This window comes from Nematolebias whitei, chromosome 8 (assembly GCF_014905685.2).
Source record: "Nematolebias whitei isolate Nwh7 chromosome 8, NemWhi1, whole genome shotgun sequence".
Taxonomy (NCBI): domain Eukaryota; kingdom Metazoa; phylum Chordata; class Actinopteri; order Cyprinodontiformes; family Rivulidae; genus Nematolebias; species Nematolebias whitei.
Window position 1 is genome coordinate 27,909,868 of NC_056505.1, and position 16,324 is coordinate 27,926,191.

The 16,324-nt window shown below is 43.1% G+C and overlaps 1 protein-coding gene across 1 annotated transcript; it reads left to right on the forward strand.

The window, feature by feature from the left end:
* Positions 1-13,943: 13,943 nt before the first annotated feature.
* Positions 13,944-16,070, forward strand: LOC119413486 (L-serine dehydratase/L-threonine deaminase-like). Its single transcript, XM_037680540.1, has 8 exons — positions 13,944-14,005; positions 14,147-14,303; positions 14,438-14,477; positions 14,551-14,690; positions 14,917-15,008; positions 15,311-15,538; positions 15,629-15,753; positions 15,839-16,070. Exons 2-8 carry the CDS (start codon positions 14,151-14,153, stop codon positions 16,030-16,032), a joined length of 972 nt encoding a protein of 323 aa, XP_037536468.1. The 5' UTR covers positions 13,944-14,005; positions 14,147-14,150; the 3' UTR covers positions 16,033-16,070.
* The last annotated feature ends 254 nt before the right edge of the window (positions 16,071-16,324 follow it).

A 16,324-nucleotide genomic window follows, 5' to 3' on the forward strand; every position in this document is an offset into this window, starting at 1 on the left:
ATGAGATAAAAGGCGATGTTAAGTATTTTAAGTGGCTGTGACGATTAAAATAACATTTAGGTCAAAGGCGCTCATAGATTCCAGAAGGATATGGGCAAAAGGGAAAAGGGGCACCATTTCTGCTGGCAAATGCTTTAACATCAAAATGTACATTTGTTGTCGTTTCTTTTGCTTTGTTTGTTATTATACAAATGATTACTCAGGTTCACATTTTTTTTTTAACATTTGATAAAGTGTTCCTGCAACCTGGAACACCTTGCAACAGGAACAAAGCTGCCCCCCCCCCCTTAATTTCCTAAGGGGATTTTAAACATTTTATGATGTCATGTAACATCAAAGCAAATATGTTCTTGCTTTCAGTATGCCGCCCTGTATTGTTTGACAACACTACTTTTATTTTAACTGCATTTTTTACAGTAGTTTATTGTTATTGTTGATATTGTTGTCTGGACTTTAAATGTTCTGTCCGGAACAGTTCCCTCTCGTAAACGAGTCATCGTGGTTCAGTGAGACTAGCCTGTTTAAATAAAGGCTGAATGAAAAAAAGGTCGCTAGAAAAATCTAGCTAGAAAATATTTTACCTTGTTTTATGTGGCACTTTGATTTTACTGTTGTTTTTACATTGTTGTTTTAATTGATTTCATTGTTGTTAAACAGGTGTCTCTTGTAAATGAGTCCTCGAGGCTCAGTGAGACTAACCTGTATAAATAAAGGTAGAATGAATTAATGGATTTTGTCCATCTAAAACGGGTCTCTTTTGAAAATGAGTCCTTGTGACTCAGTGAGACTGCCTGTATGTAAGGTTAAATAAATAAATAAATAATACAGTGAAATCCAAGTTGGAATACCATTTTTCCAGTGCAGGTTTTGATGACAGGATTTTCTCATCTATGAATCTGTCACTGCTGAACAAAGATAGCACCCAAAAATGCAAAATGACTCAAGGAGCTCAAATACAAACCGGATTCCAAAAAAGTTGGGACACTAAACAAATTGTGAATAAAAACTGAATGCAATGATGTGGAGATGGCAAATGTCAATATTTTATTCGTAATATAACATAGATGACAGATCAAAAGTTTAATCTGAGTAAATGTAACATTTTAAAGGAAAAATGTGTTGATTCAAAATTTCACAGTGTCAGCAAATCCCCAAAAAGTTGGGACAAGTAGCAATAAGAGGCTGGAAAAAGGAAATTGGGCATAAAACAAACAGCTGGAAGACCAATTAACACTAATTAGGTCAATTGACAACATGACTGGGTATACAAAGAGCTTCTCAGAGTGTCAGTGTCTCTCAGAAGCCAAGATGGTAAGAGGATCACCAATTCCACCATTGTTGCACAGAAAGATAGTGCAGCAATACCAGAATGGTGTTACCCAGCGTAAAATAGCAAATACTTTTAAGTTATCATCATCAACCGTGCATAACATCATCAAAAGATTCAGAGAATCTGGAACAATCGATGTGCGTAAGGGTCAAGGCCGTAAAACTCTACTGGATGCTCGTGATCTCCGGGCCCTTAAACGTCACTGCACCTCAAACAGGAATGCCACAGTCAAGGAAATAACAGAATGGGCTCAGGAATACTTCCAGAAAGCATTGTCAGTGAACACAATCCACCGTGCCATCCGCCGTTGCCAGCTGAAACTCTACAGTGCAAAGAGGAAGCCATTTCTAAGCAAGCTCCACAAGCTCAGACGTTTGCACTGGGCCAAGGGTCATTTAAAATGGAGTGTGGCAAAATGGAAGACTGTTCTGTGGTCAGATGAGTCACGATTTGAAGTTCTTTATGGAACACTGGGACGCCATGTCATCCGGACCAGAGAGGACAAGGATAGCCCAAGTTGTTATCAACGCTCCGTTCAGAAGCCTGCATCACTGATGGTATGGGGTTGCATGAGCGCTTGTGGCATGGGCAGCTTGCATGTCTGGAAAGGCACCATTAATGCAGAGAACTATGTTCAGGTTCTAGAACAACATATGTTCCCATCTAGACTTCATCTCTTTCAGGGAAGACCCTGCATTTTTCAACACGATAATGCCAGACCACATTCTGCTGCAATCACAACATCATGGCTACGTAGGAGAAGGATCCGGGTACTGAAATGGCCAGCCTGCAGTCCAGATCTTTCACCTATAGAGAACATTTGGCGCATCATAAAGAGGAAGGTGCGACAAAGAAGGCCCAAGACGATTGAACAGTTAGAGGCCTGTATTAGACATGAATAGGAGAGCATTCCTATTTCTAAACTTGAGAAACTGGTCTCCTCTGTCCCCAGACGTCTGTTGAGTGTTGTAAGAAGAAGGGGGGATGCCACACAGTGGTAAAAATGGACTTGTCCCAACTTTTTTGGGATTTGTTGACGCCATGAAATTTGGAAACAACAGATTTTTCCCTTAAAATGATACATTCTCTCAGTTTAAACTTTTGAGCTGTGATTTGTGTTCTATTCTGAATAAAATATTAGATGTTGGCACCTCCACATCATTGCATTCAGTTTTTATTCACAATTTGTTTAGTGTCCCAACTTTTTTGGAATCCGGTTTGTAGAACAAAACATGTTTATAAAACAAAACAGAAAGCTGTCATGACAACAGAACTTACCAAACCTAAGATCAGCACAGAGAAGCACAGGGAGATCTGGATATGGCATGCGTAATGCACTAGGCTCAGCTGAAGAAGGAGTGAGAACTGAAGGGATTAAAAAGAGTGGGGATGATAAGGGAAGTAGCTCCAGCTGTGACAGGTGAAACAGAAAGTAGATGTAGATGGGTGTGGCATGCTGACTGAAAAACACAGAGGAGCGCGGGGAAAAAAGCACAGAATAACCAACTTAATAAACAAAAGAAGGAAACGACAACAATAATAAATACAAACAACTAAACTAAATAAGTAAAGCACTGATTGTAGCAGAACCAGTTTGGAAAAATTAAAAAAGAGAATATATTGAATTTTTGATTTAAAAAAATGAAGAGGTTAGGAGTTTTTTTAAGAATACACACACACACACACACGTATACATGTATATATATATATATATATATATATAGTTGCATATAAGATACATATATATTTGCACTTGCAAAAATAAAATAAAAAATAGACTTCCAAATCAAAGTACTTTGTCTGATTTATTTTTTACTAGCATAAGTTATTATAAAATTCAGTTTTATGTATTCTGTTGTATTACATTTAGTAACACTAAACATGGGATTTTTTTCTTTCCGAAACCCTATTACAACTTTTAATTCTTTGTTGTCAACCTTCTTACAGTGTGGGATACTCAAACACACAACGTCATTGCTCAGTTTGAGGAACTGTGCTGCTAGCTGCTCCCAAGTGGGAGAAATTATAATACAGCTGTAAATCAATTGTTCCTAAAAGGCATGAGCACAGATTAAAAGCTTTGGAATGTATTATTACGAACATGAAAATATAATTTTCTGTACACAAAATGCTATTATTAGTGGTCTGGGGTCTGAGACTTTGGCTTCAAACACTGTCTCCAAGTGAACATTTTGGCTTGACTCTGCAACAGAGTAAAGATATCATAATCGTTCTGCCTGGCTCCATGACTCTTCATTTGCTATTGCATAAATAATTGGTGCACTTATGGCATCAGAGCCCTCATTAATAATATTAAATATACTTTTGTTTTACATGCTTTGGCAGGTCAAAATATCTGCTTGTATGTAAAAATTCATTTTGGTCTTAGAACAAAATGTTGCTATTCTTCTAGGTTTGCAACATATACTCAACAAAAATATAAACACAACACTTGTTTTGTTCCCATTTTCCTGAGCTGAACCCAAAGATCTGACTTTTTATATGTATACAAAATGCCCTTTTCAATCAAATATTGTTCACAAATTTGTGTTAGTGAGCACTTCTCATTGGCCGAGATAGTCCATCCACCTCACAGGTGTGGCACATAAAGATGCTGATTAGACAGCATGATTATTGCACAGACTTGCCTTAACCACAGTAAAAGGCCACTCTAACATGTGCAGTTTTATCACACAGTACTATGACACAATTGTTGCATGTTTTGAGGGAGCATGCAATAGGCGTGCTGACTGCAGGAATGTCCACGAGAACAGTTGCCCGTCAACTGAATGTTAATTTCTCTACCATAAGCCATCTCCAAGGGAGATTTCAGAGAATTTGGCAGTACATCCAACCAGCCTCACAACCTCAGACCACATGTAACCACACCAGTCCTGGACTTCCACATCAAGCATCGTCACCTCCAAGATCATCTGAGACCAGCTATCCAAACAGCAGCTGGAACAATTGATTTGCATAACTGAAGAATTTCTGCACAAACTGTCAGAAACCATCAATAATCATTAGGCCTTACAAGTTGGGTGCATGACTCCATGGGCAGTGGCAGAAGGTGGGGCCTTGGCACTCTGACCCTTGCTTAACAAAGCTGGCTCTTGCGACATGGAACATAACCTCCATGGTAGGGAAGGAGCCTGAGCTTGTACATGAGATTGAGAGATACCAACTAGATATAGTTTGGCTCACCTTGACAAACATCATGGGCTTTGGAATCAATCTCCTTGAGAGGAGTTGGACATTATTCCACTATGGAGTTGCCCATGCTGAGAGGCACGGAGCTGGTGGGGGGCTACTCTTAGCCCCCTGATTTGGTGTCTGTATGTTGGAGTTTTCCCCAGTAGATGAGAGGGTGGCTTCCCTGTGGCTTTGGGTGAGGGGACAGGCTCTGATAGTTTGTGCATTTGCACCAAAGAGCAATTCAGAATATCCAGCCTTCTTGGGGTCCTTAGTGGATGTGCTGGTAGGTGCTCCAGCAGGAGACTACTTTATTCTGCTGGGGGACTTCAATGCCCACATGGATAATGACAGTGACCAGGAGGAGTGTGATTGGGAGGAACGGCCTCTCTGACCTGAACTCGAGCGGTGTTCTGTTGTTGGACTTCTATATTAGTCATGGTTTGTCCATCGAGAACACCATGTTCAAACATAAGGGTGTCCATAAGTGCACTTGGCACTAGGACACCCTAGGACTAGGTCATAGATCAATGACAGACTTTGTATTCATGTTATTTGACTTGTGGCCATTTGGTTTGGACACTCAAGTGAAGAGAGGAGCTGAACTGTCAACTGATCACCACCTGGTAATGAGTTGAATCAGACAGTGGGGGAAGATGATGGACAGAACCAGCAGGACTTGAAGGCATTCAACTGCATTCCTCAGGGTACACTGTGGGGATGGGGCACCTCTGCGAGAACTGGATTGGGGGCCCGTTGCTACGGGCTGTTCAGTCCCTCTACAAGCGGTGTGAGAGTTTGGTTCACATTGCCAGCAGTAAGTCGGATCCTTCCTGGGTGGAAGGTGGATTTCGTCAGGGCTACATGTTGTCACAGATTCTGTTCATAACATTTATGGACAGAACTTCTCGGTGGAGCCAGGGGCCAGGGAGAGTCTGCTTCGGTGACCTCAGGGTTCCTTCTCTGCTATTTGCAGATGATAGGGTCCTGTTGGTGTCATCTTGCAGTGATCTTCAACTCTCACTGGAGTGGTTTGCAGCCAAGAATGAAATGGCTGGGATGAGAATCTGCACCTCCAAATCTGAGGCCATGGTCCTCAGCTGGAAAAGGGTGAATTGCTATCTTTGGACTGAGGGTGAGGTTCTATCTCAAGTGGATGAGTTCCAATATTTTGGGTTTTTATTTATGAGTGAGGGAAGAATGGAGCATGAGATTGACTGATGGATTGGTGCAGCGTCGGCAGTATTGTGAACTCTGTGCCGGTCCATTATAGTGTGGATGGAGCTGATCTGTAAGGCAAAACTCACTGTTAACTGCTCAGTCTTCATTTCTACTCTCACCTATGGCCACAAACTCTGGGTAGTGACCGAAAGGACGAGATCACAAATATATAGGAGGTTAAAATAAGTTTCCTCCACAGGGTAGTTGGACTCTCCCTTAGAGATAGAGTGACAAGTTTAGTTATACAGGGGAGACTTGGAGTAGAACCACTGCTCCTCCACATCAAGAGGAGCCAGTTGAAGTGGTTTGGGCATCTGGTAAGGATGTGCCCCTAGGGAGGTGCTTCAGGCATGTCAGACTGGGAGGAGACCCCAGGGAAGACCTAGGGCATGTTGGAGAGACTATGTCTCTCGGTTAGCCTGGGAACACCTTGGGGTCCTCCCAGAAGAGCTGGAAGAGGTAGCTATGGAAAGAGATGTGTTTGCCTCCCTGCTCAAGCTGCTACCCCAGCAACCAAACTTAGGAACAAACGGAAGATAATGGATGGATGGATGGATGGATGGATGGATGGATGGATGGATGGATGGATGGATGGATGGATGGATGGATGGATGGCAAGAATTATCTCAGGGAAGCTCAGCTGCATTTTCATCATCCTCATCGTGGTCTCTACGTGACTGCAGTTTGTCGTTGTAACCAACTTGAGTGGGAAAATGCTTACATTTGATGGCGTGTGGCACATTAGAGAAATGTCTCTTCATGGATGAAGCCTGGTTTCCACAGGACAGATTACAGATTGCGTGTGGCATTGTGTAAGTAACCACTTTGCTGATGTCATCGTTGTGAGTCGAGTGTTCCATGGTGGCAGTGAGGTTATGATGTGAGTAGGTGTATATTATGGACAACGAACAAAGGTGCTGACGTGGTTACATGTGGTCTGCGGTTGTGAGGCCGGCTGGATGTACTGCCAAATTCTTTGAATGTGGACATTCCTGCAATCAAGATGCCAATTGAAAGCTCCCTCAAAATTTGCAACATCTGTGGCATTATACTGGGTGATCAAACTGCATATTTTAGACTGGCCTTTTTGTGACCAGGCTAAGGCACACCTGTGCAATAATCATGCTGTCTAATCAGCATCTTGTTATGCCACATATGTGATGTGGATGGATTATCTCAGCAAAGAAGAAGTGCTCAGTAACAGATTTACACAAATTTGTGAACCATATTTGAGAAAAGGCCTTTTGTGTATTTAGAGAATGTCTTAGATCTTTGAGTTCAGCTCATGAAAAATGGGAGCAAAAACAAAGTGTTTCATTTATATTTTGTTCAGTGTAATGAGACATGAACTGCAAATATGGACAAAGTTGTCTCCTGGACAAATGAAACTAGACAAGCTTTAATAAACATTAGTATATGAAAATCTCAGGTAGATAAAAGGGTGGCTTCCCTGTGCCTTCAGGTGGGGTGATGGGCTCTGGCTGTTGTTTGTGCCTACGCACCAAACAGCAGTTCAGAGTGTTCAGCCTGCTTGGAGTCCTTGGCGAGGGCGCTGGAATGTGTGCCAGCTTGGGACTCCTTTATTTTGCTGAGGACTTCAATGCACACATGGGTAATGACATTGTTATCTGGAGGGGCATGATTGGGAGGAACAGTCTCTCTGATCTGAACTTGAGCGTTGTTCTGTTGTTGGATTTCTGTGCACATAGTTTGTCCATCACAAACACCATGTTCAAACATAAAGGTTGTCCATAAGTGCACTTGGCACCTGGATGCCCTAGGTTGTAGATCGATGAATGACTTTGTAGTCATGCCATCTGATTTGCGGCTATTTTTTTAGACATTAGGGTGAAGAGAAGAGCTGAGCTGTCAACTGATCACCACCAGGTAGTGAATTAGGTCAAATGGCAGGGGAAGACACCGGACAGACCCGGCAGACCTAAACTAGTAGTGAGGGTTTACTGGGAATGCCTGACAGAAGAACCTATCAGGAAGATCTTCAACTCGCACTTCCGAGAGAGCTTTACCTGCATCACAGTTGAGGTGGAGAACATTGAGTCAGAGTAGGCCATGTTCCATGCCTCAATTATTGAAGTAGCTGCCTTGAGCTGAGGCCGCAAGGTTGTCAGTGCTTCTCACAGTGGCCATCCTCAAACTCAGTGGTGGACACCTCATGTTAGGGAGGCTGTCAAGCTGAAGAAGGAGTCCTATCGGGCCTTGTCGGCTGGTGGGTCTCCAGAGGCAGCTGAGGAGTACCAGAGAGTCAAATGGTCTGCAACCTTGGCTGTTGCTGAGGCAAAAGCTCAGATGTGTGAGGAGTTTGGTGAGGATAAGGACTCTCAGTCGACTTCGAGGAAATTCTGGCAAACCATCAGGTGGCTGAGGAGGGGAAAACAGCACTTTACTAACACTGTTTTCAGTGACAGTGGGATGCTGTTGACCTCAACCAGTGATGTAGTCAGGAGGTGGAAGGAATACTTCTCGGACCTTCTCAATCCCACTAGCACATCTTCCATGGAGGAAGCTGAGTCAGGGGACTTTGGGGTTGGTCTATACATAACTGTGGCTGAGGTCGCCAAAGTAGTTAAAAAGCTCCAAGATAGCAGGGCTCCAGGGGTGGATGAGACCCACCCTGATTTCCTTACGGCTCTGGATGCTGTGGGGCTATCTTGGTTGACACTCCTTTGCAGCATCATGTGAACATCAGGGACAGTGCCACTGGATTGCCAGACTGGGGTGGTAGTTCCCCTCTTCAGAAACGGGGATTGGAAGGTGTACTCCAATTATAACTCCTTAGCCTGCCTGGTAAGCATGGGTATTAGAGAAGCAAGACAGATTGTTGGTCGAACCTCGGATCCAGGAGGAACAATGTGGGTTCCATCCTGGCCGTGGAACACTGGATCAGCTCTTTATCCTCACTAGGGTCCTCAAGGGGTTATGGGACTTTGCTCATCCAGTCTACATGTGTTTTGTGAACTTAAAGAAGGCTTTTGATAGTGTTTCTCGAGGTACACTTTGGGGGTGCTCTGTGAGGATGGGATTGGGGGCCTATTGCTATGGGCTGTTCAGTCCCTATACAAGCGGTGCAAGTTTGGTTCACATTGTTGGTAGTAAGTTGGATCCCTTCACCGTGGAAGTTGGACTCCGCCAGGGCTGTCCGTTGCCACCGATCCTGTTCATAACTTTTATGGACAGAATTTCTCGGTACAGCCAGGGGGTGGATGAATTTTAGTTTGGTGGCCTCAAGTTTCCATTCCTACTCTTTGCAGATGATGTGTCCTGTTGCCGTCATTGTGCCGTGACCTTCAGCTCTCACTGGAGGGGTTCACAGCTGAGTGTGGAATGGATGAGATGAGAATCAGCACCTCCAAATCTGAGGCCATGGTTCACAATTGGAAAAGGGTGGATTGCTCTTTTCAGGTCTAGGATAAGGTTCTGCCTCAAGTGGAGGAGTTCAAGTATCTTGGGGTTTTGTTCACGAGTGAGGGAAGAATTGAGTGAGAAATTGACAGACAAATTGACGCAACATCTGCAGTATCGCAGACTCTGTGCTGGTTTGTTGTGGTGAAGAGGGAGCTGAGCCATAAGGCAAAGCTCTCTGTTTACTGGTTGATCTACATTCCCACCCTCACCTATGGCCACAAACTTTGGGTAGTGACTGAAAGAATGAGATTTCGGAAACAGGAGTTTGAAATTAGTTTCTTATGCAGAGTAACTTGACTCTCTCTTAGGGAGAGACTCGGTGTAGAGCCGTTGCTCCTCCACATAGAGAGGAGCCAGTTGAGGTAGTTTGGGCATCTGGTAAGGATGTTTCCTGGGTGCCTCCCTAGGGAGGTTCTTCAGGCATGTCAGAGTGGGAGGAGATCCTGGGGAGGACCCAGAACACGCAGTAGAAACGCCATCTCTCAGTTGGCCTGGGAATGCCTTGGGGTCCTCCCAGAAGAGCTGGAAGAGGTGGATGTGGAAAGAGAGGTCTTGGCCTCCCTGTTCAAGCTGATGACCTTGTGACCTGACTTAAAGAACAAACAGAAGATAATGGATAGTTAAATGGATGGCTGTCAGAAACCATCTCAGGGAAGCTCATCTACATGTTCATTATCCTCACTGGGATCTTCACCTGACTGTAGTTTGCTGTTGCAGTTTCCACTGTACAGGACAGATGGCAGACTGTGTATGGCATTGTATGGGTGAGCGGTTTGCTGATGTCAGTGTTGTGAGTTGAGTGGCCCATGGTGGCAGTGGGGTTATGATTTGGGCAGGCATGTGTTATGGACAACAAACACAGGTGCTTGTGTGACACGCGATTGTGAGGCCAGTTGAATGTACTGCCAAATTCTCCAACCATAGACATTCCAGCAGTCAGAAAGCCAATTGCACACTCCCTCAAAACTTGCAGCATCTTTGGAATTGTGCTGTGTGATAAAACTGCATATTTTAGAGAGGCCTTTTATTGTGGCCTATATAAGGCACACCTGTGCAATAATCACGTTGTTTATCCAGTATCTTGATATGCAGGTGGATGGATTACCTCAGCAAAGAAGAAGCGCTCACTAGTACAGATTTGAAAAAAATTGTGCACAATATTTGAGAAAAAGCTCTATTGTATACTTTTTTTTTTTTAAGTCTTTGATTTTGGATTCAACTCGTGAAAAATGGGAACAAAAACAAAGTGCTGTGTTTATATTTTTGTTCAGTGTATTTAAGACATGAACTGCAAATATGGGCAAAATTTGTCTACTAAACAAATGAAGTTAGTAAAAGTCAAAAGTCAAAGTTCTTTATTTGTCATACACACCACTTGTGGTACATGTGGTGGAAGGAAATTGTGTACACAGGGTCCCAGTTACATCCAACAAAAGTTTAAAATGTAAAAGAAAAAGAGTAATAACATCTAAGACATGAACTAAGAAAAACACTAGACTAAAAATATGCTAAGCACTAGTAGTACAAAAACAATACACCAAACAGCAGCACGAACATGAGTCTGTGTGAGCAGATGCGCACAACTGAACACAGTAGCATGAAATAAATCAGCAGCATGATGTGATTTTTTTCAGTGATTATCCTGGTTAGGGATTCATGAGTTTAACAGCCTCAGGGTAGAAGATGTTCCTCAGTCTAGTGGTTCTTCACTTAATGCTCCTTAACCTCCATCCTGAGGGGAGCGGGGCAAAAAGTGTGTGCGCTGGGTGAGTGGGGTCCTTCATGATGCAGGTGGCCCTCTTCCTGCATCTGGAGTAGAGTTGCACTCGGGTACACACAATCCGAACCGACCCGGCCCCAGCCCATAGTCATCATCTCCGAACCCCACCCGTTCGGACAAATTAACAGTAATTACGGGTCCGAACGCAAAAAAAAAACGTGACGTTTTAATTAAGCTTTGACTGCTTATACCACAGACTATTATTAATGGTTGGCGGATGCACGCGGCTGAGGGGGCAGAAGATCAGAGCTGAAGAGCCATCAAATTGCATTAAATGTTTCCCCTGCTTCTGCCTGCATTGGACCCTGCTTTAACATGTCGAATATTTTGTGACCTCACCTGTTTGGGTCTTGGCTGCGTGCATCCTCTGAGTGCAGCGGCTGAATGAACGTCCATTTGGGCTGATGGATCTCTGGCAGTAGTCCATCTGAAGCTTAGCTGAACTTTTTACCTCTTTCAAGGCCGATCAGCACGCGGTCAAATGGCCACGTGCAGCAGGTGCAGTATGGCAAGCCATGTTTGCATATATTGGATCGTCGGCCGCACGCAATAAACAGCCCGACACCGACCCGGCCCACACATTAAGCACATTATTATGGTCCGGCCTGGTCCGAATCCGAGTCGGGTGGGGCCAGACTCCGGGTTCGGGTTAGAAATGACAGCTCTAATCTGGAGGTGTAGATGTCTGTGATGATGGGGAGACTTACTCCAACATACTTCTGTGCAGCCTTCACCACTCTCTGCAAAGCTTTTCTTTCTGTAGCTGTGCAGCCTCCATGCCACACGTTGATGCTGGAGCACAGGATGCTCTCCACTGCACACCTGTAGAAGGAGGTGAGGACTGAGCTACTAGACAAGCTTTAGTAAACAATAATATATGAAAATTTGTCCTAACTAATTAAAACATTAAGGATAATTTAATATATCTATGAACAAATTCAATAATAATAGTCCTCAAGGATCTATTACTAAAATAAAAAGAATGCAGTGAATCATATTTTGTTCACTATCGTCAGGATATACAGTACGTGAGCTGCTGCTCTGCAGTCAGTGTTGAATATTATTACAGCTCGTTCGTGTCCGTCTCAACCAGCAGATGGTGTAACAGTCCTTCGCAGAAGAATGTTTTGCCTGAAACACATCAGACATTAAAACTGTCAAACAAAGAAAAGCAAGACATGCAAGAAGATTTTTACATAGGAAACATTCTGAACCGAAAATGCACAAATATTGTTAATGTTGACAGGTGCACTGGAACTGAACCAGCCTGCACTACATAAAATAAAATAAAAACATTTCAATAAATGGAGTTAATGATTTAACTAACATTTTATTGCAAAATGTGTGCAGATTGTATGGAACGAATCAGGTGAAAAGTTTACCCATAAAACAAAATGAGCCTGTTCAAATATCTGCACAATTTGAGCTACAAATAACAAGTAAATACTGTATTTAACTTCAATATGAAATTTAAGTGTTTTTTCTTTTCTTTGAGCTAAAGGAGTCACCAACCATGGCATCTGTGAGGAAAAATAATGAAAACGCTTTTGCAGAGTGTATCAAAGAATTAATATCTGTGTTTTATGAAGGTAACTCTATCATTTAGTTCTGTACTCAATATTATGGGATGTGTAATCTCACTTTCACGCCCTCAAAGTGAATCTCTTCATACTGAATAAAGTCAGACCAGTAATGAATAATATAAGCACGTCTAAATTAAAATATAAAGCTTGAAGCTAAGCTTTCTCACTTTGCAGCAAAATTATTTTTTTCATGAGATAAAATTGGTAAAACCAAAAAGTAGACTACAGTATTTAAATAAATTTGCTTTGAATTTTTCACTTTAAAATGTTAATAGCAGAATAATAAAATTGGGCCCACAGTTTGCTTTTAAGAAAATGAGCATAATTGGGGGCTGAACTGCCTTCATCTACTCTGCTTCCGTAATAAAACATTATTCAAGAGAGTTTAGCTTCCACCAAATATTTTCAGCTCTCCAATAAGATTTTTAACAGCCTTTATTAAGTAAAAATATGAGTCTTTAAATTACAACAAAAATGGGGATTTATTAAAGAGCTTCAAAATGTTGATCAGTCAGAAAAGCAACATACGGTCATCTAGAAACCACCCAAAAGCCAACCCTTACATGTTTACGCAGACACTTTATACATTCTTTGTGCGTCACTACAGATAGTTTATCTCTCATTTGATCACTTGTCAATCATAAGAGAAAACGGTCTGGGTCAGCCTAACCAAAACCCAAGACCCCAGCCCAAACTTCACGGAGTCTGTAACTCCTGTACACATAGACTCACCAATAATATCTTATTTCTAGAAATTTCCCTTCCTTTGGTGGTGATAAGACCTTACATGCATATCATATCCTAAGTTATTTCTGATGACGTAACAAATTATATAAGTAATGCTACAACAAAAACACATTCTACCTTGGCTTTCAAAAGGTTACATCACTTTCTGTCCGGCCTGAACTCCAGATCATTCAGGTTTGAACCGTCCAGACTGAAGCAACCCGTGGCCCACTTTTGGCAGCTGTAGACGAGAGGCTAAAATAGTCCTGACTCTTTTGGTAATGTGTCGGTGTGAGCAGTTCCTTTAGAGGTGAGACAACATGCAAATGACAGCACAGTGAGTAAAAATGTCACTGATTCTTGTCAAACACACGCGTTAAATGTTTTCTTTTAAATAGTTCCTCTGTTCTGAACCTACAGGAATCTTTCCTATGATTTCTGTTTTTTTCCAGCTACAGAGTCAAAACAGACCAGCACAGAGAGAGGGTAAGCTTTTATTACATCCTGATCCTGACACATCTTTACAGGTACTGCAACAAACCCTGATGTAAGGAGGGAAATTCTTGATCTTAGGCCGTCCCATCACTGGGAGGGCTCCGGCTGTCAGGATGCCTGAAGCTGATTGGTCAGAAGTAAGTGCCTCCTTTGACAGTCCCAGGTATATATTCATTTTATTTTCAAGTGGTTTAAGGCTGAGAGCACTGTGGATTCCTGATATCAGCTTGTTTCCCTGTTTTCCACTTGTGTCTGGTAAGTTGAGGATGTATCACAAATCATGATGAAATTTCAGTCATTTCAGTGTTTTCCATGAGCGATTTACATTCACATGCTGAAATCTCTCTTACATTGTTTTGTTTGCATTGTTGCCCTCTTGAAAATATTTCCCTGTAGTGCGATGAGGACCCAGCTGACTCTTCACGTTTCCACTCCTGTGAGGCACAGCCTCACTCTGACCAAAGTGGCCGGGACCCCCATTTATCTCAAGCTGGATTCATCTCAGCCAACAGGATCCTTTAAGATCAGGGGCATCGGTCACCTCTGCAAAACTGTGAGTACTTTCACACGAGTCTGCCTTTTTGTGGGAAAAAAGAAAAGGAAGGGATAACAAATTCAAAGGAACCCGCCTGGACCAGTTAAAATGTGTCTGCTGCAGTGGGAGCTGAGCTGTGTGTTTCTTTACAGTGGGCAGAGAGAGGATGTGAGCGATTTGTCTGCTGTTCAGGTAAGACGTCTGTTTTTGGGTGCATTTTCATGAGTATCTGGATGTGAAGTTTTGATGACTCGGAGCTCCACAGGAGGAAATGCTGGCATGGCTGCTGCTTATTCTGCACGCCAGCTCGGTGTACCTGCAATCATAGTGGTCCCGAGTGTCACCCCAAACCGAACAGTGGAGAGGCTGAAGGACGAGGGAGCAAACGTCATCATTCATGGCAAGGTTGGTGAACTCATGCACTGTTAAGTCAACCATTGCTCACTTCCTATGACCAAGTACATAAGGATGTGGAAGGTTTGGTTGAAATTTATTTAATTTAATCTGCTGTATTGATAGATTCATGGAAAAGTGAACACATCCAAACAAAGAAATAGTAATAGTTTGTTGCTATTGAAAGATATTTTACTCGCAGACTAAATGAAATAAAGTTACAATTTGTATTTTTCAGTCTCTGAATGATAGTATTGAACACGGCCAGCAGCTCGTAGCAAACAACCCAGGCTGGATATTCGTCTCTCCCTTTGATGACCCGCTCATATGGTGAGACATTTTCAGTTTGTCTGCCCAGCAGCGATGTCCAGGACTGTACAGGAATCCAAGAAATAAAGAACATGTACATAAGAGGTAACCCCTGCTTTATCCTGAACTGTCTTCCACAGAACACCTGCAGATTAAAGTAAACTCTGATCAGATCATTCAGATTATAGTTCACACAAACAGAAAGGAGTAGATTTGAAGCATTTTATATGTATTTTACGAGTGACGTTTTGTCACAGGAGCGATATGAAGCAGATTGTCCATGAGTGTTAAAACAGGAAGTGACAGGTTGTTTCTGTGCTCAGGGAGGGCCACACATCTCTGGTGAAGGAGCTGGAGTGTGACCTTAAAGAGAAGCCTGGAGCCATTGTGCTGTCGGTGGGAGGCGGAGGTTTGCTCAACGGAGTGGTGGAGGGACTCCGTCGCGCCGGCTGGTCTGATGTGCCCATCGTAGCCATGGAAACCGTGGGAGCACACAGCCTCAATGCAGCCGTGAAAGCTGGGGAGCTTGTCACTTTACCAGCCATAACAAGGTATACAGCACAGGACCTCGTTTTTTTTTTCAAGCAGGCGCAGGAAAGGCCATCATCTGGCTCTCATGACATTTGTTTTGATCTGTGCAGTGTGGCAACCACTCTGGGCCTGGTGAGGGTTTCTGCGCAGACCTTCAAACTGGTGAACGAGCACATGGTTTTTTCTGAAGTTGTCACTGACCAGGAGGCGGTGGAAGCTGTTGAACGCTTTGTGGGTGAGTGAACTTGGCTCCAGAGCTGAGAAGCTGTGCAATGACAACAAGCAGCCATGAAACTGAACTCTCCTGTTGCTTCCTGCAGATGATGAGAAGATCCTGGTGGAGCCTGCCTGCGGAGCCGCTCTGGCAGCTGTGTACAGCAACATTATCAAAAGGCTGCAGGGTGAGGGCAAGCTGGCACCACGGCTGGGTCCGGTGGTTGTTGTTGTGTGTGGCGGCAACAACATCAGCATGGAGCAGCTCCAGCAGCTAAAGAAGCAGCTTGGCATCGTCTAGTGGCACTTGGGCCCTCTTGACCTTTTCTTTCTTTCTCTCCACCCGCCAGCCTCAGTCCCTAAACCCTTTTATTCATCCACGGAGCGAATCATTCCAGACTGAAGCTCTCATTAGCACTGAGATGACAAACAGGAGAGTACAGTATGTGGCTGTGGGGCTTCTTGTCTTATGAACTCAAATAATTCTGATTTTATAAAGAACTAATTTGTCTGAAGTGGGATTGCTTTGTAAAACATGTCCATGTTGTTAAACAGCTTTTATATTTTAAAATGTTCCAATAAACTTATATTTA

Excerpts from the sequence above, each read along its gene's own strand:
- LOC119413486 (XM_037680540.1), top strand. The coding sequence starts at position 14,151 with ATGAGGACCCAGCTGACTCTTCACGTTTCCACTCCTGTGAGGCACAGC. Across the intron at positions 14,691-14,916 it reads ACGTCATCATTCATGGCAAG|TCTCTGAATGATAGTATTGA; the intron begins GTTGGTGAACTC and ends TGTATTTTTCAG. Across the intron at positions 15,754-15,838 it reads AGCTGTTGAACGCTTTGTGG|ATGATGAGAAGATCCTGGTG; the intron begins GTGAGTGAACTT and ends TGCTTCCTGCAG.